Here is a 22,719-nt window from a genome sequence, read left to right as displayed (position 1 = left end):
ACAGGCAGTAAGGAAAAGTTAAATTTCATTGCAGTTTCTGTATTTGAAATGTTTTGGCATGTACTTTTACAAAGGTTATGAATAAAGTATATTTAATGTTCTCCAAGAGTAAGTTGTCTCTTTTATCCGGCTGTATACATTAGGAAACTCAGAGAGGGAATTTATGGATTAGCTTCTGCTTGTCAGACTCTGCTGCCTGTCATTTCTATGCAGTGTTGGGACATTTAACAGATCCTGTAGCTCTTAAGCCATAAGACCATAAGACATTGGAGCAGAATTAGGCCACTCGGCCCATCGAGTCTGCTCCACCATTCGGTCATGGCTGATTTTTTTTCTCATCCCCATTCTCCTGCCTTTTTCCCATAGCCCCGATCCCCTTACTAATCAAGAACCTATCTATCTCTGTCTTAAAGACACTCAATGACCTGGCCTCCACAGCCTTTTGCAGCAAAGAGTTCCACAGATTCATTACTCTCTGGTTGAAGAAATTCCTCTTCACCTTTGTTTTGAAGGATTGTCCCTTTAGCCTGAGGTTGTGCCCTCTTGTTCTAGTTTTTCCTACTAGTGAAAACATCCTCTCCATGTCCACTCTAGCCAGGCCTTGCAGTATCCCGTAAGTTTCAATAAGAGCCCCCCACCCCGTCATCCTTCGAAACTCCAATGAGTACAGACCCAGAATCCTCAACAGTTCCCCGTACGACAAGCCCTTCATTCCAGCGATCATTCTTGTGAACCTTCTCTGGACCCTTTCCAAGGCCAGCACATCCTTCTTTTGATAATTTGGCCAACATCCTATATTCTCTCCTTTTACACCAATAGTTCCCTATTCCCTTCAATCACTCATTCCCACAGAGTTATTAAGATGAAGGTTGAACACATTTGGATGTTGTTGCTTTGTTCTAGGCTTTGTCACAGTTGCACATTCCAGCCCTCACTGGCAGCTGTGCAGAGCCAGTCTGTCACTCACACACCTCCACCGTTCTGTGAAAACTGCCAGCCACCACCTTAGCTGAACAAAGTTCTTCAATTCTTATCTTCTGAGTCACTGGATTCCCCATGAAGAGTTGGAGAGATGTCCTTCTAATGGCCAGTCCTGCTTTCCCAGTGTCTGGCAACACCAGATTAAAGTCTAACAGGTTTATTTGGTAGCAAAAGCCACTAGCTTTTGGAGTGCTTGCTGCTTCTTCGTCAGGTGAGTCACCTGATGAAGGAGCAGCGAGCGCTCCGAAAGCTAGTGCCTTTGCTACCAAATAAACGTGTTGGACTTTAACCTGGTGTTGTGAGAGTTCTTACTGTGTTTACCCCAGTCGAACATCTCCTCATCATGGTTCCCAGTGTCTCACAGAGCGTGACCCACAGAGCTAAATGTATCAGTGGTTAGAGATACCCAGAGACAACAACAACAACACAGGTAAGAAACAACTGACTATTTCTCTTGTGTCATTGAGCAAGCAGCCCTTCCAGATCTCTAGAAACCTGATGATTGAATGAGACATATATAGACAAATTAGAGGGAACTCAGCCCTCTGAACTTGGCCCTGCCATTCAGTAAGATCATGGACGATCTGATTGTAACCTCCACCCCACAATCCCACTTAATCCCGATAACATTTCACCCCCCCCTGATATATTCTGATAAACGTGGCTGTGTCTCAGCGAAAAGTGAATCCTGTATGAGGCTGGCTAGGGTGAACGTTGGACCCTTAGAGGATGAGAGGGGGGACTTAGTGGTAGGGGATGGGGAAATGGCTGAGGTCTTGAATAACTTTTTTGTTTCGGTCTTCACGGAGGAGGACGTGAATAATTTGCCGGGTGTTAGCGATGGAAAGGTGGTAGGACTGGAGGGTCTCAATGACATTATTGTTACTAGAGAGGCGGTGCTTGATGGACTGGAGGGACTGATTGTGGACAAGTCCCCAGGGCCGGATGGAATGCATCCGAGCGTTCTGAAAGAAATGGCAGAGGTGATAGTGGATGCCTTGGTGGTTATTTTCCAGACGTCGCTGGATTCTGGGGAAGTGCCGGAAGATTGGAAAACGGCTAATGTTACGCCGTTATTTAAGAAGGGTGGCAGGCAAAAGGCAGGGAATTATAGGCCGGTTAGTTTAACGTCTGTTGTAGGTAAAATGTTAGAATCCGTCATCAAGGAGGAAATAGCGAGGCATCTTGAGGGGAACTGCTTGTTAGAGCAGACGCAGCACGGTTTCGTTAAGGGGAAGTCGTGTCTGACAAATTTATTGGAGTTCTATGAGGATGTGTCTAGGGCGGTGGATAGAGGAGAGCCGGTGGATGTGGTCTTTCTTGATTTTCAGAAGGCATTTGACAAGGTACCTCACAAGAGGTTATTGCAGAAGGTAAGGGGGCATGGAGTTGGGGATAGGGTGTTAGCGTAGATAGAGGATTGGCTGTCAAATAGGAGACAGAGAGTGGGGGTTAATGGGTGCTATTCGGATTGGTGGATGGTGACTAGTGCAGTGCCCCAGGGGTCGGTGCTGGGGCCTCAGCTATTTACCATTTGTATAGATGATCTGGAGGAGGGAACCGAGTGTATGGTGTCGAAATTTGCTGATGACACCAAGATTGGTGGAATGGCAAATTGCGCGGAGGGTGTGGAGAGTCTGCAGAAGGATCTAGATAGGCTGGGCGAATGGGCCAGGAACTGGCAAATGGAATTTAATGTTGGCAAGTGCGAGGTGGTCCACTTTGGTAGGAATAATGGTAGGAAGGACTATTACTTACATGACGAAAAACTGCAGCAGGCGACGGTGCAGAGGAACCTCGGTGTCCTTGTGCATGAGTCGCAAAAACCCAGCCTGCAGGTGCAGCAGGTGGTCAGGAAGGCGAATGGGATGCTGGACTTCATAGCGAGGGGGATTGAATATAAAAGTAAGGAGGTCTTGCTGCGGCTGTATAGGGCATTGGTGAGGCCGCAGCTGGAGTACTGTGTGCAGTTTTGGTCGCCGCACTTACGCAAGGATATTTTGGCCTTGGAGGGAGTCCAGAGGAGGTTTACTAGGCTGATACCGGAGTTGAGGGGGTTGAGCTATGTGGAGAGGCTGAATAAACTAGGCTTGTACTCATTGGAGTTTAGAAGAATGAGGGGAGATCTCATTGAGACATATAAGATGATGAATGGGATGGATAGGATAGAGGTGGAGAGACTCTTCCCGCTCAGAAAGGACAGTAGGACTAGGGGGCACAGCCTCAAGATAAAGGGGGGGCGGTTTAGAACGGAGTTGAGGAGGAACTTCTTCACTCAAAGGGTGGTGAATCTCTGGAATTCTCTGCCCGTTGAAGTGGTGGAGGCTACCTCGCTAAATATTTTTAAGACGCGGGTTGATGGGTTTTTGATAAGCGAGGCGATTAAGGGTTATGGGGAGAGGGCGGGAAAGTGGAACTGAGCCACGACAGATCAGCCATGATCTTATTGAATGGCGGGGCAGGCTCGAAGGGCTAGATTGCCTACTCCTGCTCCTATTTCTTATGTTCTTATGTTCTTATAAGAGTAAAGTAGTTGATTCTTCCTCGCTCAGGGACAGAGGACAAATGGTGATCCCTTGAGTGACACCCACACTCACTCCCATTGGTACAATTTTAACTCAGGACAGTTTACCCTCAAACTAAACATCATCAACTCAGCAAATATTGGTGCCTAATTTATCACATGGTGAGTGGTGAGATTACTGGATAACATCACTCTAAAGCATAATGTCTTGGGAAGGCTGGAGCCCTTAGTTCAGGCTAAAACTTCACAGGCAGCACTGAGGAATGCTGCACGGTTAGAGGTGCTCCCTTTTGGAAGAGACAATAACCTGAGATCTCCATCTCCGCTCTGGGGCAAATGCTTCCACGATCCCATGGGGAAAATAGAAAGTATTTTGAAGACTAGCAGAGAGATTCTCCCCAGTATCCTGGTTATCATAGAACAGAATCATAAAATCCTCACAGTGCAGGGGGAAGCCATTCAGCCCATTGAGTCTGCATCGACTCTCCAACAGAACACCCCACCCAGACCCTATCCCCGTAACCCTACATATTTACACCATAGTCCCCCTAGCTTATGCATTTTAGGACACTAAGGGGAAATTTACCATGACCGCTCCACCTAATCTACACATCTTTGAACTGTGGGAGGAAACCGGACCACCCGGAGGAAACCCACGCAGTCACAGGGAGAACATGCAAACTCCACGCAGACAGTGACCCAAGCTGAGAATTGAACTCGGGTCCCTGGCGCTGAGAGGCAGCAGTGCTAATCACTGTGCCACCGTGCCATCATGGTTGTTCATCAACCACCATCACAGAATAGATTCTTCGATCACTTATCACAATGCTGCTTATGGGATCTTGCTGTGCACTGATAGACAGCTCTATTTTCCAGATTATAACAGTGTTCACACTTCAAAAATACTTGCTTGTCTTAAAATCACTTTGGCACAAGCTGAAGTAGTTAAAGGTACTACCTAAATGTAACCATGATGAACTGACTATCCAACTTTACATTTATAAATTACATTTTGACTACAACTGATTTACTTGATTTATTATTGTCACATATATTGGGATACAATGAAAAGTATTGTTTCTTGCACACTATACTGACAAAACATACCATTCATAGAGTACATAGTGGAGAAGGAAAGGAGAGGTCACAGAATATAGTATTACAGTCATGCAGAGAAAGACCAGCTTACTAGAAGGTAGGTCCATTCAAAAGTCTAATGGAGGCACGGAAGAAGCTGATCTTGAGTTGATTGGTACATGCCTTTATCACAAGTTGTACAATTCCTTAATGAAATCCAACACTGCCTTAGCAGCAGAATACTATACCGTGTAGAACCTTTCAGTTCAGAGTGATCTGACCTGTCCAGAACAATTCCAGGAGACTGTCCACTAGCAGCAAGCCCAGGCGTCACGCTTTGTCACACATGAAACTCCATGTCAGAGAGAAAGCTGGTCATCGACCAAGAGCTTAAATATTAAAAGTACATCAACAGTTAATATATGGCTACAGTTCTCTAAGTACATCAACAGCTGAGGGATAAATATGGAATTGATTTACTAATGTCAGATGCATTGGATAGTACTGTTTCCTGTGAGCTGTGACAAAACTTACCATTCATAAAATACATGGAGGAGAAGGAAAGGAGAGGGTGCAGAATATAATGCTGCAATTACCATAGGGTGTAGAGAAAGATCAGCTTAATGTGCGATAAGGCCATTCAAAAGTCTGACTGCAGCAGAGAGGAAGCTGTACTTGAGTTGGTTGATATGTGGCCTCAGACTTTTGTATCTTTTTCCAATGGATGAAGGTGGAAGAGAGAATGTCTGGTGTGCATGGGATCCTTAATTATGCTGGCTGCTTTTCCGAGACAGCAGGAAGTGTAGACAGAGTCAAAAGAGTGGGAGGCTGCTTTGAGTGATGGACTGGGCTTTGTACACAATCTTTTGTGGTTTCTTGCAATCTTGGACAGAGCAGGAGCCATTCGAAGCTGTCTTAGATACAACCAGAAAGAATGCTTTCTATGGTGCACCTGTAATTGTTAGTGAGAGTTGTTGCAATGTGTTGAATTTCCTTAGCCTCCTCAGAAAGTGGAGGCGTTGACTAAATACAAAGTGTTGAGTGTGGTTTGATTTACTTTATCAAAATAATTGGATTTTTCATATGTCAAACAAATCTAAATGCTCCTTGGGTCAGACACAAAAGTTCAGCATTCTTGTGCCTTTATTTATTGTGTATTTTCAAGTGACATTGATTCGTAATACCAACTGTGATAATGCAGATGTAACCTGTCCAACATCCACAGGAATTGAAACCTGCTGACCAGCTAAATAGGACAGTATTGTTAAATCAAGGTATGGAACACTCACTGTGTAACTGTACGGAGTCACTGTTTATTCAGCAGGGTAAGGATCACTCACTGTGTAACTGTACAGAGTCACCATTTATTCAGAGTAAAGATCATTCACTGTGTAACTGTACAGAGACACTGCTTATTCAAAGTAAGGGTCACTCACTGTGTAACTGTACAGAGTCACTGTTTATCCAGCAGGGTAAGGATCACTGTGTAACTGTACAGAGTCACTGTTTATTCAGCAGGATAAGGGTCGCTCACTGTGTAACTGTACAGAGTCACTGTTATTCAGCAGGATAGGGGTCACTCACTGTGTAACTGTATAGTCACTGTTTATTCAGCAGGGTAGGGGTCACTCACTGTGTAACTGTATAGAGTCACTGTTTATTCAGCAGGGTAAGAATCACTCACTGTGTAACTGCACAGAATCACTGTTTATTCAGCAGGGTAAGGGCTAAGAAATTTTGTTCCTTATGTATTATTAATGTTCGACAATGGAATTGACCTCATGTCCTTTTGTGGATTTAAAAGCTGTTCTGGGGTTTACTCAAAGGAGTGTTGGGTGATTTCAAAGGCCTCTTGTCCCTGCACATCCTGTTTGACAGGTTAGGGACACAAAGCCTCAGTGCAGCTTCATCTTGTCCTAACATATCAAATTAACGAGCCTCTGGCTATTTATGTTGCTTGTTACTTTGAACTGTGATGCTAGAAGCAGAGGTCAGAGTTGAATGAGCAATCAGTGTCGGGGCTTCTTTATAATTGTCAGATTGTGTGCCCTGGGTTTAATTAAATACTTCTTTCAACGTTCAACTATTATTCTTGGAAATTGCGCATATTTTTCTGTCTAGGATTGGATTAATGAATACCTACCTTACACAGAATATGTTTCCAAAGCACTCTGCGTAGTGAGGACAGCTTGATGAATAGAAACAACTTGAAATGCGAATCTGGTTGGAGAGTTTGATAACCCTACACTGGCTCTAGGGAGGGGCAGGAGTTTCAGGATATCCAGACTGTCAGAATGTGACCTGGTTCTGGTCAACAACACTCAACATCACCAGCTGAGGGATACATTGAGAGTCAGATCGTGCAAGATTTGTGCAGCATTTCAGCTCTGCTCTGAGTTGTAGATCAACTCAGTAAGTATATAGACAAGGTCAGTGATCTAGAATGGTCATTTGGGTTCTCTCCCCCACAGATGCTACCTGACCTGCTGAGTATATCAATGGCAAAGGAATATATAAATATGAGGTAATGCGTTTTAGTAGAGGGGATAAGGAAGCAACTTCCTGAATGGATGAGTCTACGCGGGGCAGAGAAATCCAGGGTTGCAGAGAGGTAAACAAAGCAGCGCAAAATTTCTGATTCATCAATTAGTCAGAGCCCAGATTACAAATCTTCCACTTGCACTCCTTCCACCCACACCAGCCTCTGGCCCAAGATGGAAGCATATTTGCATTGTTGTTGGTTGCTGTTGAGAGCTGTCTTGTGAAGTGAGAGAACCCAGAATATTATTGATCTGATTTATTGTCACATGTATTTGTGTACAGTGAAAAACATTGTTTCTTGCATGCAGCCTACTGTACATAAAGGAGGAAAGGAAAGAGTGCAGAATGTAGTGTTACAGTCATAGCTAGGGTGTTGAGAAAGGTCAACTTAATGCAAGGTAAGTCCATTCAAAAATCTGACAGCAGCAGGGAAGAACTGCTTTTGAGTCGGTTGGTACGTGACCTCAGAATTTCATATCTTTTTCCTGATGGAAGGAGATGGAGGAGAAAATGTCCGGGGTGTGTGGGGTCCTTAATTATGCTGGCTTCTTTTCCAAGGCAGCGGGAGGTCAATGGATGGGAGGCTGGTTTGTATGATGGACTGGGCTTCATTCATGACCCTGCGTACTTTCTTGTGGACTTGGGCAGAGCAGGAGCCATACCAAACTGAGATACAACCATAAAGGATGCTTTCTATGGTGCATCTGGTGAGAGTCGTAGTGGACACATCAAATTTCCATAGCCTTCTGAGAAAGTAGAGGCATTGGTGGATATTCTAATCTGATTCAGGATTCAGTCTGATATCGAGACAGACAAGAAACCACTGCGGAAGGTTAAAGTTCAACAACAGTTTATTTAACTTTTCAGTTCCATAATACAAAAACAAAAATGGTTGGGAATTCCATAGAGGGAAGGAAATGCGGAATCAGGGAATGGTTATACATTGGACAATGTGCACACTTCCCAAACCAGTTCCGTTGTTGGGTTAATTGATCTCAGTCAGGATGGGGTCTCTACAATTGACAGATCTTTGTAATCTTCACAATTAGCAAAGTGAGAAATTAGCTGGGGTTCTCGTTCCTGAATCCAGCATATAACCGCACCCCCACCAAGTAACCACATCGCACAAGAACAGGATTGAGCTCAACTGCAATGCTGACCGCAGTCAAATAGCTGTGCAACACCCTCCTGTATAGACTTGCATGAAGAATGAACTCTGAGGATGAGGAGTCACAAGGCATTGTACAGGAACTGATTAATCTGGACAGTCTGCAGTCTCCTCTCACAGACTGTGACCACTGATTAGATTAAATACACTGAATTCAGCAAAGATACACTTCTATTCCCATTATGTGGCCTGATAAATGACCTTCTCCATTAAGACACCGAGTCAATGCCTCCCACAGATCAACAGAAGGGGAATGTTAAAAATTAATAATGTCCACTGAGAAATCTAAATACATCTCCGCTACATCCCGAAGATTTTCCAACAAACAGCTTAAGTACAGGTAATTTCAGTTCTATTAAATAAAATGTCTGATGTTAACGTCCATTTCAAAGTATTCCGATATTAGATTTCCCAGTGAGTGTGGCACTTAAATCAGAAAGTTCCAAGATCTTATCCCAGGTTTTCGTACCAAATTTGCCAGGTTCTGCCATGTTAGCATTTTTGACTCCAGTCGGGGCAGAGGTCAAACTCCCAGCCAGAGCCCCGGGAACTCTGCCCTTGTGTCAAGTGCATGTCAGTTGAAGACAGGATGTGCCAGCCTCTACCCCACATACAAGCACCCTCCTCACACAGAAAAAATGCCATTTGAGTAACGTGGCAAGTGGCTGAACTTTACCCCGGCAAAGGTGATCGTCTCCAGGGAGATGGCTTTGAAAAGGAAAATGGTTTCTCCCCAGTATGTCCTCAAATATGGGATTGACCTGCGGCGGGCTGTGGGCCAAAGCTCCCAACGTCAGAACCCAACGCCCAGAGATGACATTGGCCAATTTCACTAAGGGTGACAGGGAACATGGAATTCTCCAAAAAATACTGGAGGCATGGATAATGTTCCTTGGATTTTCTCCTCCATATCCCAGGAAAGGACTCCCCGTCTCCCAAACATTTGCCGATAGTAATCAAACAGCTTCTGCAGGTTACAGGAGGCAGTGCCTTTCACATGGAGTGTGATGGAATGTAATCACACCCACTGAAATCAGGGATTAGGTAACCGGGATTAGTCAAACATGGAATGTAGGCGTCTCTGGCAATGACAGCATTTACTGCCCAATCCTAGCTACCCTGAAATGGAGGTGACAAATCACCTTCTTAAATACAACTGGATATCTTCTAGGAGATTCCAGAATTGACTATACTGGGGTAGATCTGGAGTGTTGGCCAGGTAACGATGGCAAATTTCCTTCCCACAAGGACATTAGTGAAACAGATAGTTTGTCACAAGAATCTGATAGCTTCTCGTCAGTGTTATCAATAGCAACTGTTTAATTCCAAATTGATTTAATTAATCAGCCCCAATGATGGGATCTGAACTCCGATCTCTGGGTCATAGTTGAGGTGTCTGCATTGTTAGTCCAGTAACAAACTGCAATGCTACGCTACCCTTGAGGATAATCACAGCAAAACCACGGTGGCAGACAGTCAATGGTTTATAATGGAGACCTGCACTGCTTAGATCGCCTGCAATATGATGTGGATTTCTGACGACTACCACAGAAACAGTTAACTGATAAGTGTGATCAGGATCCTGGATCTAACCAAGCATTTTCCACCTGTAGAAACCTAGGTGCATTAAACTCACTTTCTGTAATCCAGATGGTCACATAATGTTAACTCATCAGAGTGATCAGTCGCCATCAATAGATCAACAACAGATCCAGATGTGACAGGAGGGAATCTCCCAGTGCCGTGAGCTTTAGTAACCAAAGTTACCGCTTCCCCTCGAAGCATGTCCATTATTCTGTTCTGATTAAAGTACTTTAGCCAGAGGAACAGGAGAGAGATGGATGTGAAAATGAAACAGGCTGCAAAACTGGGGGGGTGACAGTGTAATAATAACCTGCTCACTGATGCTCAGTTTGGGCTCTGCCAGGGTCACTCAGCTCCTAACCTCATTACAGCCCTTGGTTCAAACATGAACAAAAGAGCTGAACTCCAGAGGTGAGAGTGACAGCCATTGACATCAAAGCAGCATTTGACCGAGTGTGGCATTAAGGAGCCCTCGCGAAACTGCAGTCAATGGAAACCAATGGGAAACTCTCCACAGGTTGGTGTCATACCCAGTACTCAGGAAGATGGTTGCGGTGGTTGGAGGTCAATCATCTCAGCACCAGGACATCACTGCAGGAGTTCCTCAGGTTTAGTGTCTGAAACCCAACCGTCTTCAGCTGCTTCATCAATGACCTTCCCTCAGAAGTGGGGATGTTCACTGATGACTGCACAACGTTCAGTATCATTCACAACTCCTCAGATCCTGAAACAGTCCAAATCCAGCAAGATTTGGACAATATCCAGACTTGGGCTGGAAAGTGGCAACTATGTGCCACACTAATGCCAGGTAATCATAATATCTGAATCTAACGAACTTTCCATAACATTCAATGGCATTCCCATCGCTGAAATCCCCACTATCAACATCCTGGGGGTTAACACATAACAGAAACTGAACTGGACCAACCGTATAAATACTGTGGCTACAAGAGCAGGTCAGAGGCTGGGAATTCTGTGATGAGTAACTCACCTCCCGACTCCCCAAAGCCTTTCCACGACAATCAGGATTGCAATGGAATACTCTCTACTTGGCTCGATGAGTGCAGCTCCAAGAATTCTCAAGAAGCTCGACACTATCCAGGACAAAGCAGCCTTGCTTCCACAAACACTAACAATCTCCAGCACTGACACACAGTGGCAGCCGTGTGTACTGCAAAATCACACTAAGGCTCCTTTGAAAACTCACAATCACTAATATCTGAAAATACAAGAGCAGCAAATACCTGGAAACACCACCACCTGCAAGTTCTCCTCCAAGTCACTCAACATCCTGATTTGGAAATATATCGCTGTTCCTTCACTGTCGCTGAGTCAAAATCCTGGAACTCCCTCCCTAACAGCACTGTGGGTGTACCTACACCACAAGGACAGCAGCTGTTCAGGAAGGCAGCTCACTACCACCTTCTCAAGGGGCGATTAGGGATGGGCAATAAAGCTGGGCTAGTAAGTGACACGAACATCCCATGAACAAAGAAATTAAAAATGTATTAAAAAGTTAGTGATTTGTGGTTTCAGGCCCCATTCCTGACACTTAAACACAAAATCAAGGGTGGCACTGTCAGAGGGCCAGCGCCGAGAGAGCGCCGCACTGTCAGAGGGCCAGCGCCGCACTGTCAGAGGGCCAGCGCCGCACTGTCAGAGGGCCAGCGCCGCACTGTCAGAGGGCCAGCGCCGCACTGTCAGAGGGCCAGCGCCGCACTGTCAGAGGGCCAGCGCCGAGAGAGCGCCGCACTGTCAGAGGGCCAGCGCCGCACTGTCAGAGGGCCAGCGCCGCACTGTCAGAGGGCCAGCGCCGCACTGTCAGAGGGCCAGCGCCGAGAGAGCGCCGCACTGTCAGAGGGCCAGCGCCGAGAGAGCGCCGCATTGTTGGAGTTTCTGCTTTTTCAGATGAAATGTGTAACTAAAGCTGTCTCAGGTCAAAGTAAAAACATCTTTCTGAAGATCTCGTCAAAACTGCCCCCCCCCTCCCCCGTCCACTCAGGAAATTTAAACTGTCTTTTTGAAAGTTGATTGCAAAGCCGTTTGGGGTTTGTTGAGGTTATGAAAGGTATTAAATAAACACCAGCTCTGACAAAGGGTCATCCAGACTCGAAATGTTGTCTCTATTCTCTCTCCACAAGTGCTGTCAGACCCGCTGAGATTTTCCAGCATTTTCTGTAACCGTTGTGTTATATAAATACTAGTTCAGATTTTTGTCCTTGTATAATACCGTGAGTAATGTCACAGTACCACTAGACTAATAATAATTTACTCACTAATGTTGTGACAGCAATAGTGCAATATCTGTAACAATACCCCAGTGATAGCATTGCAGACACACAGAAGTCTGTCAGTAATAATGACTCTGCACGATACCGACAAAACACTGGCTCTGCCAGTAACAATCACAGTTCATGAACCCAAATTTTTACAAAGGAAATGAAGGTGACTGAGTGCCAGGTAGAGAGACAGAGAGAGTTGAATAAAGAAAGACAGATTGAAAGAAAAAAGCTCTCGAGAGAGAAAGGGGAAATTGCTCGCTGGCCAACATTCGTTGTAGTTAACCAAGAACTCGATTTGAAAATTCTCATCCCTGTTTTCAATCTCTCTTGGCCTGGTCTGGCCTCTCCCTATTTCTGCAATCTCTTCCAGCCCCACAACCCTCCAACACATCTGCACTCCTCCTATTCTGGCCCCTTCGGCATCATTGATTTGAATTCTCGGTGGCAGTGCCTTCAGCTGCTAAGACCCAAACTCCGGAATTCCCTGCCTAAACTTCCCCAACTCCATTTCCTCCTCAAGACATTCCTTAAAACTCCACTGGTCAAACTGACCGAATATCTCCTTATGAGTGTGGTGTCAAATTTTATTTGATAATGTGAGATAGTGTGACAGAGGGAAGATGATTCAGAGCAAAAGAGGGACAGAGTAATAGAGAGGGAGAGAGAAGGAACAAAAAGACAGAGCAAGTGAGTCTTTGTCCAAGTTCCCGGCACTTTGAGAACTTCAGAATGAATTAAATTAAAAGTTGAATGGGGAGGAAAGACAAGGCGCCCAGTGAATGATGGGACAACTGGTAGCTCATTTATAAATATGTACATTGGGGTACCAAGGTGAAGAAATGAGTGACTGCAACAGCCAGCGAGATACTGAATTACACAGAGCACAACATTCTCAGGTTCCAGCTCTGACCTCTGCTAAATTAATCAAGTTTTAATTTGGGCAGACAGAGATGGGAAGAAAATCGGTCAGGGTTCTTACACTGATTGTTACACACGGCAACATGCACATACAGGGACCGCAGGTGAGGACCTGTGAACACTGGGAGGCCATTCAACCCTCCTAGCTTCCACTTAACTCCATCTGCATCAAAACTGGCTCATCGGCAAAGCCTTTCACAGTCAAATAGCTTGCCAGTGCTGTCAGGCTACACATGACGCGCTATCGCTTTGATGAAGTGCCAGAAAATTCTTCTTCTCGTGGAATCCAAAGGACAGCAACAGTTCCCAAAATATCGGGGACTGGGGTGAGGGCTGCACACCCTGTGTTTAGCAATAAATATTCTTGCACGTGGGACTAAGCAGAGGCAACAGACAATTCATTCCAGGGAAGATTTGATTGAACAAAGCTGGCTCCCTCAGACTCTTTGCCAGCATTCAGGTGCTGCAGCTGAACTGACTCTCCCACCACCCACAGGACAGTCACAAAATTCCAATTCTTCCCAACTTCCCTTTTCTCCCCTGGTTACAGAAACTCGACAGCCCATCCCATCCTTTCTGCAAAATTATGGCTTGTGTAGAGAAGGGCAGGAAGTAATGAAAAGTTTCCCGGTCAACAGGATGGCCAATTGATTTGACCCTTGTTTATTCTACTTATTAGTCACAAGTATGCTTACGTTAACACTGCAATGAAGTTACTGTGAAAATCTCCTCCACTGAGGGAGAATTTAGCATGGCCAATCCACCTAACCAGCACGTCTTTCAGACTGTGGGAGCACCCGGAGGAAACCCACGTAGACACAGACAGTGTAAAAACTCCACACAGACAGTGACCCAAGCCAGGAATCGAACCCGGGCCCTGGCACTGTGAAGCAGCAGTGCTAACCACGTGCTGCTTAGTTGAGATGAAATGAAGCAAAGAGAATCCCTGTGGAGTTTGATTCCTCACCCAACACAAAATTTATTCTCCCACCCTATCACAGAATAATATACTCATTCTAACAAATAATTCTGTATCCATTCCCATAGAATCCACTAGCTTGAGCCCATCACCCAAGATCTAATGGATCCTCCCTTCTCTCAGACACCTCCAACCCAGGAAGCCTGTCACGTCCAAGAGACATGATTCGGATCCCATCCTCTAGCCTCACTCTGTCACAGTTAAAATCACCAAAGGTCAAACAAGGAAACTCCAGAACTGGATCCAAGTCACTGAGAGCAACTGGTTAGGTCTGGGCACAACAAGGTCCAAAGGGATTGGAAACCATCCCAGAATCCTGCAAACTCTTCTGTTAGGATTCAAGATAGAGAGTCAGGAATTTGGGATCCAAGGCTGCCAGATTTTATTGTGGTGTCTGAAGATTTTTCAATCTCTGGTTAGATTCTAGAAAGTGAAACCTGGGGAATTCTGTGACTGGGTGAGAGACCTGAATAAGACAGGAGGATCTAGGGGAAATCATGTCAACATTACTCAGCTTGTGTTGTGAACTGTGAACAAACGAGGGCAGGGCTGTCTCTTTAATCTGGGAAACGGAAAGTTCTAGATAAGGGTTTTACTCAGATCCACTTTCACGGGCAGCGGCCCCACATCCTCCTCCTGCTCCCTCAATGACACCGTGATGAGGGGACTCAATCCATAGGATGGGCTCTTCGCCTCACCCTCCTGATCACCATTAATGCTCAGAGGCTGCAAGTCAATAAGAGAGAGAGAGTGATAGACAATACTCAGAGAAAGAAAAATGACAATGTCTCATCAAACACTCCCAGGACAGGTATAGCACGGGATTAGATACAGAGTAAAGCTCCCTCTACACTTTCCCCATCAAACACTCCCAGGACAGGTACAGCACAGGGTTAGATACAGAGTAAAGCTCCCTCTACACTGTCCCCATCAAATACTCCCAGGATAGATACAGCACAGGGTTTAGTACAGAGTAAACTCCCTCTACACTGTCCCATCAAACACTCCCAGGACAGGGACAGCACGGGGTTAGATACAGAGTAAAGCTCACTCTACACTGTTGTGTGAATTGATGGTTTGATGCAGGAAGATTCTGAAGTCCGACAGATGTTCAAATGATTTTTACTTCAGTTTATAAAACTGAAACTAAGATAACTGATTAACTTTAAAACAAATCCACTTTCTCCCAGAACAGAAGCGTGCAGGGTAAGGAATTCGACATAATGCACAACTCCCACCTCACTGGAGAAATCTGCTGCCTTTCCATTTGGGACTGGGATTATAAAAGTGATATGCAGCAGCTGGATTTTCTGCCCGATCTGTTAAGTGCTTCATGGGGACGGCCTGCCACTGGCTGGCGACTGGATCTTCTGTGCTGTGTTAATGGGAGTTCCCGCTGAATGTGCACTCACTGCTGGGAAACCCGCAGTGGGGGCGCGATGTCACCAGGACTGGAGGATTGCATTGGTGTGGGTGGCTGGAAAGCTCAGGCCAGAATCTGCAACAGATTCTTATGGCTAAGTGATTGAGGAAAGGCTGGCGTGCTGTACTCCAACAGGAGTGACTGCAGCAAGAACTTTAAAACGGTGAAAGAGTTTGTTCAGGTAAACATGGAGAATGATTATACCTTTAGGGCAAGACTAGACTATCAGTCCTTCAATACAGGATAGTCAGATCCCACGGGGAGTGGGGAGAATGTGGGATTTGCTCACACAGGGAGTGGGAAGAATGTGAGATCCGCTCGCACAGACTGGCTAGATGTGTTTAAGGGTGAAACATATGGAGATGAACGGAATAATCGGGTACGCTGATAGGGTGAGATATAGAAGGGTGAGAAAAAGCAGCAAAGACCTGATGGGCCGAATGGCCAGTTTCTGTGCTGTGAATTCTACGCCACTCACCTGCGACTTCACGTGTTGCTCTGGGGCAGTTACCAAACTGGCACAACTCAGCCACAACATCACCAGGATAGAGAGCACCAAGCAAGCTGCCAGAATCCAGCGGGGAAGGCCAGAGCGTCTGAGACAGGAAGACACAGGACAGGTCAGAAAGGCTACAACCAGGGTAACTGGTTCTCCAACCCACTTAGAGATCAGAGAGCAACAATCCACTATCATCCACACACCACACATAAATCTCCCAGGTTTTGTTTCCCTAAGACGGAGCCAGAGTGAGGTGACTTCTTACAAGTTGCGCCCAGCATGCCTTTTAATTCTTTTACTCCCGTTCTCCGCTTCTAAAACTTCACTACATTCTGCATTCCCCCTTTTCCTTCTCTAGGTTTTGTCTGTGTAGCGCACAAGAAACAATACTTTTCACAGTATACTAATACATGTGACAATAATAGATCAAATCATTCTCAAGATTCACCCCACACTCTAGAGCTATAATCCAGCTGACATTACTCGTAAAACACTCAGAGTGCTGCATTGTCAGGGGGTCAGCGGGTCAGCACCCAGGGGGCGCCGCAGCGCCGTTGGGTCAGCGCCCGGGGTGGTGCCGCAGCGCTGGCGGGTCAGCGCCTGGGTGGGGGGGGGGGGGTGCCACAGTGCCGGCGGGTCAGCGCCCGGGGGGTGCCGCAGCGCTGGCGGGTCAGCGCCCGGGTTTGGGGGGGGGGGGGGCGCCGCAGCGCCGGCGGGTCAGCGCCTGGGGTGGTGCCGCAGCGCTGGCGGGTCAGCGCCTGGGTGGGGGGGGGGGGGCACCGCAGCGCCGGCGGGTCAGCACCTGGGGGGCGCCGCACTGTCAGTTTGCCATCTTTTGGGTTAATTTAAGATACGGTCTATACTCAGGTGGATATAAAGATGCCGAAGGCACAGATTGGATGTGGAGCAGGAGAATTCTGATTGGTACGTCATTGACCACATTGCTCTTTGCTGATTCTGTATTCAAGACATTTCCAAAAGAATTCTCGGGTGACTCGCAAACTGGTCCACAGGAGCCGAATATTCGAGACCAATCAATGAGTTTTAGTGCAGGCCTGAGGATCCATTCTCCTCCCCTCATTATCCAAACGGGCTGTGGCCATGTTGCTCTGTTCCCCACCACACACACAACTGACCAACTAACAGCCTCTGTCTTAGAAAGAGATACAACCAGCTATCAATGCAGCCAGGTCAAAATTCAGATAGCTGGAGCAGGCATGGTCTGGATGTGGGGGCAGAGTGTGCTCTCCACATTGGACAGATCTACACGCTACCCTCGTGGCTTGGTTAGGACACCCCTGAACTCAGACTCCTGGCTTTCCAGTGAACGCTCGTACCGTGACATGCAGCCCAGGAAGTCGTGTTGAGACTGCGACGCCTCTCGATGTGCAAGTGCCTGTTTGAACACAGGGTCTGGTCTCCCGCTCGCTTTCGTCCCCTCACCCTGGTGCACAACTGCAAGGAATGAGAAATACTCTGAGGCAGGGTCTGCACTGGCGGTTAGCAGACTGTCTCTGGGTTACAGAGAATAACCGGGGGTCTGAGGGGGAGGCTGACATATCCACACACAGTGTAAATATCTACACAGGCATCAAAGCCTCAGGGCAGGTTCCAATCAGGTACAGCTCAGCAGAGACCCCAGGGAGAATAATCAGAGTTCTCCGCTGTGTTTAACTGCCCTGGGAAAGTGTCCTAGCTGATCCCTCTCAGGCTATTCCTATCTCACTCCGCGAGAATCAACTCTAGTCTGGGTCTGTGTTACCTTCTCTGTGACCGGTGGGTTTCCCCTTTCAGCCCCAGGTTAGGGTTAGCTGGGTGTAAAAGATGGAAACTATTCAATGGGGAATGACCTCCACATAACGAACACATTCACATTGGTGCTGCCTTTACCTACAAACCAACAGTGAAAGCGTCTCATTGGTTGCAATGAAGTTTGGGTCATGACGTTCGTTCAACCTTTAACCCCACATGAGCATTTCTGACCCTTCAACAAACATTGTGATTGGCTCATAGAATTGTTACGATGCAGAAAGAGGCCATTAGGCCCATTGTGCCTGTGCTGGTTCCCTGCATGAACAATTCACTTAGTGCCACCCCAGCCTCACAACTGAAGTTTCTCTCCCCGGCACCATTCTTGCAAACCTCTTCTGCACTCTCTCCAATGTGTTCACATCCCTCCTGTAGTGTGGCACCCAGAATTGTGAACAATATCCCAGCTGTGGCTGAACTGGTGTCTTATACAAGACCAACACAACCTCATTGTTCATGTACACTACACCCCTATTAATAAAGGCCAGGGTGGCACAGTGGTTAGCTCTGCTGCCTCACAGCACCAGGGACATGGGCTCAATTGCCACCTCAAGTCATTGTCTGTGGGGAGTTTGCACGTTCTCCCCGTGTCAGCGTGGGGTTCCTCCAGGTGCTCTGGTTTCCTCCCACACGCCAAAGATATGCAGGTTAGGGGGAATTGGCCATGGTAAAAGCGCGAGGTTACAGGGTTAGGGTGGGGTGTGAGGAGCTTGAGTAAGCTGCTGTTTTGGGGAGTTGGCGCAGACAGCCTCCTTCTGCACTAGGGATTCTCTAGGTACAGTATGTTTTATAAACTGCTCTCCCCACCTGTCCTGCCACCTTTTTGAACATATCCACTCAGGTCCCCCTGCTCCTCTAAGATTTCATATTATCTCCTCATACAGTTTCTACTAAACTGAATCACTTCATCTCATGAGACAGAACTTTCCAGATTTGTCCCCACAGCCTTGCCAGCTCACCTGTCCGGGGCTTCAGTGTTCCGGGCACCAGTTCCTTGTGGCTGCTGGGAATCCAGTCCTGAGGAAAGTCCGCCACACTGGATTGCAGAGCCTGGAATTCCGGAGGAGGAAATTCCATCTCTGGGTGAGCCTGATGGAGCAGGAAAACAGAGAGTAAAGACGGATAAAAGTGAAGGAGGAAGAGGAGGGGGGGGCAGGGAGAATGGATAAGGTAACGGGGGCGGCGGGGGGGGCAGTGTGAGGAGGAGGGGGGAGGAGGAGGAGGAGGAGGAGGGGGAGGAGGAGGAGGAGGGGGGGAGGAGGAGGAGGAGGAGGGGGGGAGGAGGAGGAGGGGGGGAGGAGGAGGAGGAGGAGGAGGAGGAGGGGGGGAGGAGGAGGAGGAGCGGGGAGGAGGAGGAGGAGCGGGGAGGAGGGGGGAGGGAGACAGCGAGGGGGTCAGACAGAGAGGAGAGGGAGAGGGGGAAGCACAGTGTTTGTGTTACCTGGAAGACAACGACTTTGCCATCGTCAGCCTGTAGGTAGAAAGTCCAGGTGGAGGAGATGAAGCTCTGAGCGGAGCTGACAATGTCACTGCACAGGGTGGAAACATAGTCAAAGATGGAGAGCGATGGCTGTTCAGAAGCAGTCGTCAGGAGCTGGAGACACAGGAAAAAAAAAATCACTCTGTAAAAATCTACTCTCAGCTTCACATAATAACGCTTCTAAAGTTTATTTATCAATGTCACAAGTAAGCTTACATTAACACTGCAATGAAGTGACTGTGAAAATCCTTGATTTAGTGTGTCAGTGAAACCTCCCAGTATGAAGCTACACAGAATCACTGTCTCACCAGGTCCTGACCTCATGTCTGGCAAAGCAGAAAGTGCTTCAGTCGGCCTCAGTACACTTGGCGATCAGGGCTGTAAATCAGCAATGCACCTTGTCAACGAGCAGGTCAGGTTAAAACTGGAACCAACCTCAACAGTGATGCCTCCTGAAGCCGAACGGTCTGCTGTCCAGATCTCAGATGTGAAGAATGACCACTTGAGTGATCACTGGAAGGTGGCCATGCAGCCTATAGCTGCAGGAGGAGGCCATTCAGCCCCTTGAGTCTGTTCCAATGACATCATGACTGATCCGTATCATGATTCAATCTGCCTAACTTGGTTCTGTAATCCACAGTACCTTTATCCACAAAGATCAATCCTGATAATGAGGTAGATTTGATAGTTCAGTCACTGGACTAGGAAACAGGGGTCTCTGGGAACACAGGATCAAATCCCCACCATAGCAGCTGGTGGAAATTAAATTCAATCAATAAATATAGAAGCTATACTCAGTGAGGGTGACCCCGAAACCATTGTCGATTGTAGGAAAAACCCATCTGATTTGGTGACGTCCTTTAGGGAAGGAAATCTACCAACCTCACCTGGCCTGGCCTACCTGTGACTCCAGCACCACAGCAATGTGGTTGACTCTGAAATGGCCAAGCCAGACACTCAGTTCAAAGGCAACTAGGGATGGACCACAAATGCTGGCCTTGCCCAGTGATGCCCACATCCCACGAAATAAAAAAAGAATGTTAATTGACTCCCAGAACCCACATTTTGCTTTCGTGGAGAGGGCTGCAGATTTCCATTCCCTTTCTTTGGTTGGGGCGGAAGGCAGGGGGACTCCAAATCTGGGAGCCCAGGCAGCTGCAGGCTTGGCCAATAGGGCAGTGCCAGAAAATCAAAGCTGCAAACTGAAGCCCAAATCAGAGGAATGGAGGGGGCTGCGGGCCAGGGAGGGGGGGTTCCCGGGGGGCTGTGGGCCGGTGTTGGTGGGGGGGGTGGGGGGTGGGGGGTGATGCAGGGCTCCCGCGGGGTCACGGGGGCGTCCTGCAGGGTTGTGGGGCAGTTTAAGGATAAGGGGTAAACCTTCTAGAACTGAGGTGAGGGGAAATTTCTTCACCCAGAGGCTGGCAGTAAGCTGCAGTCCCTGAGGTGTACATACATCCACACTGCTGTCAGGGAGGGAGTTCCAGTGAACAGTGAAGGAACGGCGATATATTTCCAAATCAGGATGCCGCGTAACTTGGAGGAAAAAGCTCTTGCCCTTCTAGATGGACGTGGTAGTGGGTTTGATTCCTGCTGCCTAAGGTGCCTTGGTGAGTTACTGCATTGCATCCGTCTGTCGGTGGTAGAGGGAGTGAACGTTTGTGGATTGTTTGTCAACCAAGTGGATGGTGTCAAGCTTCTCGAAAGTCATTGGAATGGCAACCATCCAGGCAAGCGGAGAATATTCCATCACACGCCTGACTTGTAGATAGTGGACAGGCTTTTTGGGGGGCCCACAATCCAGGCTGACATTCCCACTGCAGTGCTGAGGGAGCGCCGCGCCGGCAGAGGGTCAGCGCTGAGGGAGCGCCGCGCCGTCAGAGGGTCGCGCTGAGGGAGCGCCGCGCCGGCAGAGGGTCAGCGCTGAGGGAGCGCCGCGCCGTCAGAGGGTCAGCGCTGAGGGAGCGCCGCGCCGGCAGAGGGTCAGCGCTGAGGGAGCGCCGCGCCGGCAGAGGGTCAGCGCTGAGGGAGCGCCGCGCCGTCAGAGGGTCAGCGCTGAGGGAGCGCCGCGCCGTCAGAGGGTCAGCACTGAGTAGGAGTGCAACACTGAAAAAGAGTCAGTGCTGAGGGAGTGCCGCATGGTTGGAGGTGCTGCTATTTAGATGAGACATTTAAATCAAGGTCCTTTCACATTGCTATTTCTGGATCCTGGCCATGAGGTTGGACACAGAGGCGAAGTTGGAAGGAAAATAACTCAGTTCAAACTGGGCTGCCCCTGTTCCTTATTTGCTAAAACAGTGGCAGGTACTTTCAGCTGGAAATATTTCAGTGATGTTCTGAGATGGTAAGAGGAATACATTCTTTCTTTCAAATCAGGTTCAACAGCGTCTCCTGCAGTCTAATCTGTCCATTTTGAGTGTAAGGTGGAGATGCCAGCGTTGGACTGGGGTGGGCGCAGTAAGAAGTCTCACAACACCAGGTTAAAGTCTAACAGGGTTCATTTGGAATCACGAGCTTTCGGAGCGCTGCCCCTTCCTCGGGTGAGTCATTTTGAGTGTGCATTTGCACAGGGTTGTTAAATATGCGCCAATGTGTTGATTACTGGGTAACCACGACTCGTGTCAATGGGCCACGTGCTTCCAGAGAGAGGCACTTACCTGCTTCTGTCTCGTCTCTGCCTCCAGGAACTGATCCCTGCAGCCAGTGTTACAGCTGTACTGCTCCTCCATCTGAGTGTAAGCTTCCAAACATGCTGTGAACACAAGTACACACATCACAATCCCTTCGTTTAGGAATGACAGAGCCCCTTCCTTGCCAGACTTTCCCTTCAGAGCGGAAGGGTCCTGACAGAAGCTGAGAGAAAGGGACCAGGTGAAGGAAGTGGCCCTGGAAGCAATATGGATGAACAGGGTGTATGTTTTTTTTAATTTATTAGGCACAAGGAGGCTTACATTAACACCGCAGTGAAGTTACTGTGAAAATCCGTCACGACAAGCCTGAAATTCACTGTGCTGGGGATGCAACGGTGGTGACTGGCTGAGAACAGATTGGAGTGGTGTTGCGGGGACTGCAGAATTTTAACTTGAGGGGCAGGGCATTCAGGGGTAATGTCAGGAAGTACTTCTTCACACAGAGGAGAAGGGAAATCTGGAACTTTCCTCTAAGTTTAAGATGTTTAAAGTTTATTTATTAGTCACAAGTAGGTTCACATTAATACTGCAATGAAGTTACTGTAAAAATCCCCTAGTCGCCACACTCCGGCACCTGTTTGGGTAGACGGAGGGAAAATTTAGCTTGGCCAATGCACACAATTAGCACATCTTTTGGACTGTGGGTGGAACCCAGGACACCTGGAGGAAACCCACACAGACACAGGGAGAATGTGCAAATTCCACAGAGACAGTGACCCAAGCCGGGAATTGAACCCGGACCCCTGGCACTGTGAGGCAGCAGTGCT

General features: G+C 47.6%; 1 protein-coding gene across 1 annotated transcript in view; it reads right to left on the bottom strand.

Annotated features, from left to right (window-relative positions):
- Nucleotides 1-7,956: 7,956 nt before the first annotated feature.
- tmem59l (transmembrane protein 59-like) overlaps nt 7,957-22,719 on the bottom strand; it is a 16,865-nt gene continuing 2,102 nt past the window's right edge. The window contains exons 2-7 of the mRNA XM_080213276.1: nt 21,920-22,087; nt 19,227-19,379; nt 18,745-18,874; nt 17,314-17,431; nt 15,956-16,073; nt 7,957-14,780 (exon numbers count right to left, since the gene is read on the bottom strand). Coding sequence (XP_080069402.1) covers nt 14,634-14,780; nt 15,956-16,073; nt 17,314-17,431; nt 18,745-18,874; nt 19,227-19,379; nt 21,920-22,087 — 834 coding nt within the window. The 3' untranslated portion in view covers nt 7,957-14,633. The remainder of the gene's footprint in view (nt 14,781-15,955; nt 16,074-17,313; nt 17,432-18,744; nt 18,875-19,226; nt 19,380-21,919; nt 22,088-22,719) is intronic.

The sequence above is a fragment of the Carcharhinus amblyrhynchos genome, chromosome 26 (genome assembly GCF_965287045.1).
Source record: "Carcharhinus amblyrhynchos chromosome 26, sCarAmb.v2.hapA, whole genome shotgun sequence".
Taxonomy (NCBI): domain Eukaryota; kingdom Metazoa; phylum Chordata; class Chondrichthyes; order Carcharhiniformes; family Carcharhinidae; genus Carcharhinus; species Carcharhinus amblyrhynchos.
The sequence above is the reverse complement of the archived record's forward strand: the minus strand, read 5'-3'. Positions and strand labels throughout refer to the sequence as shown.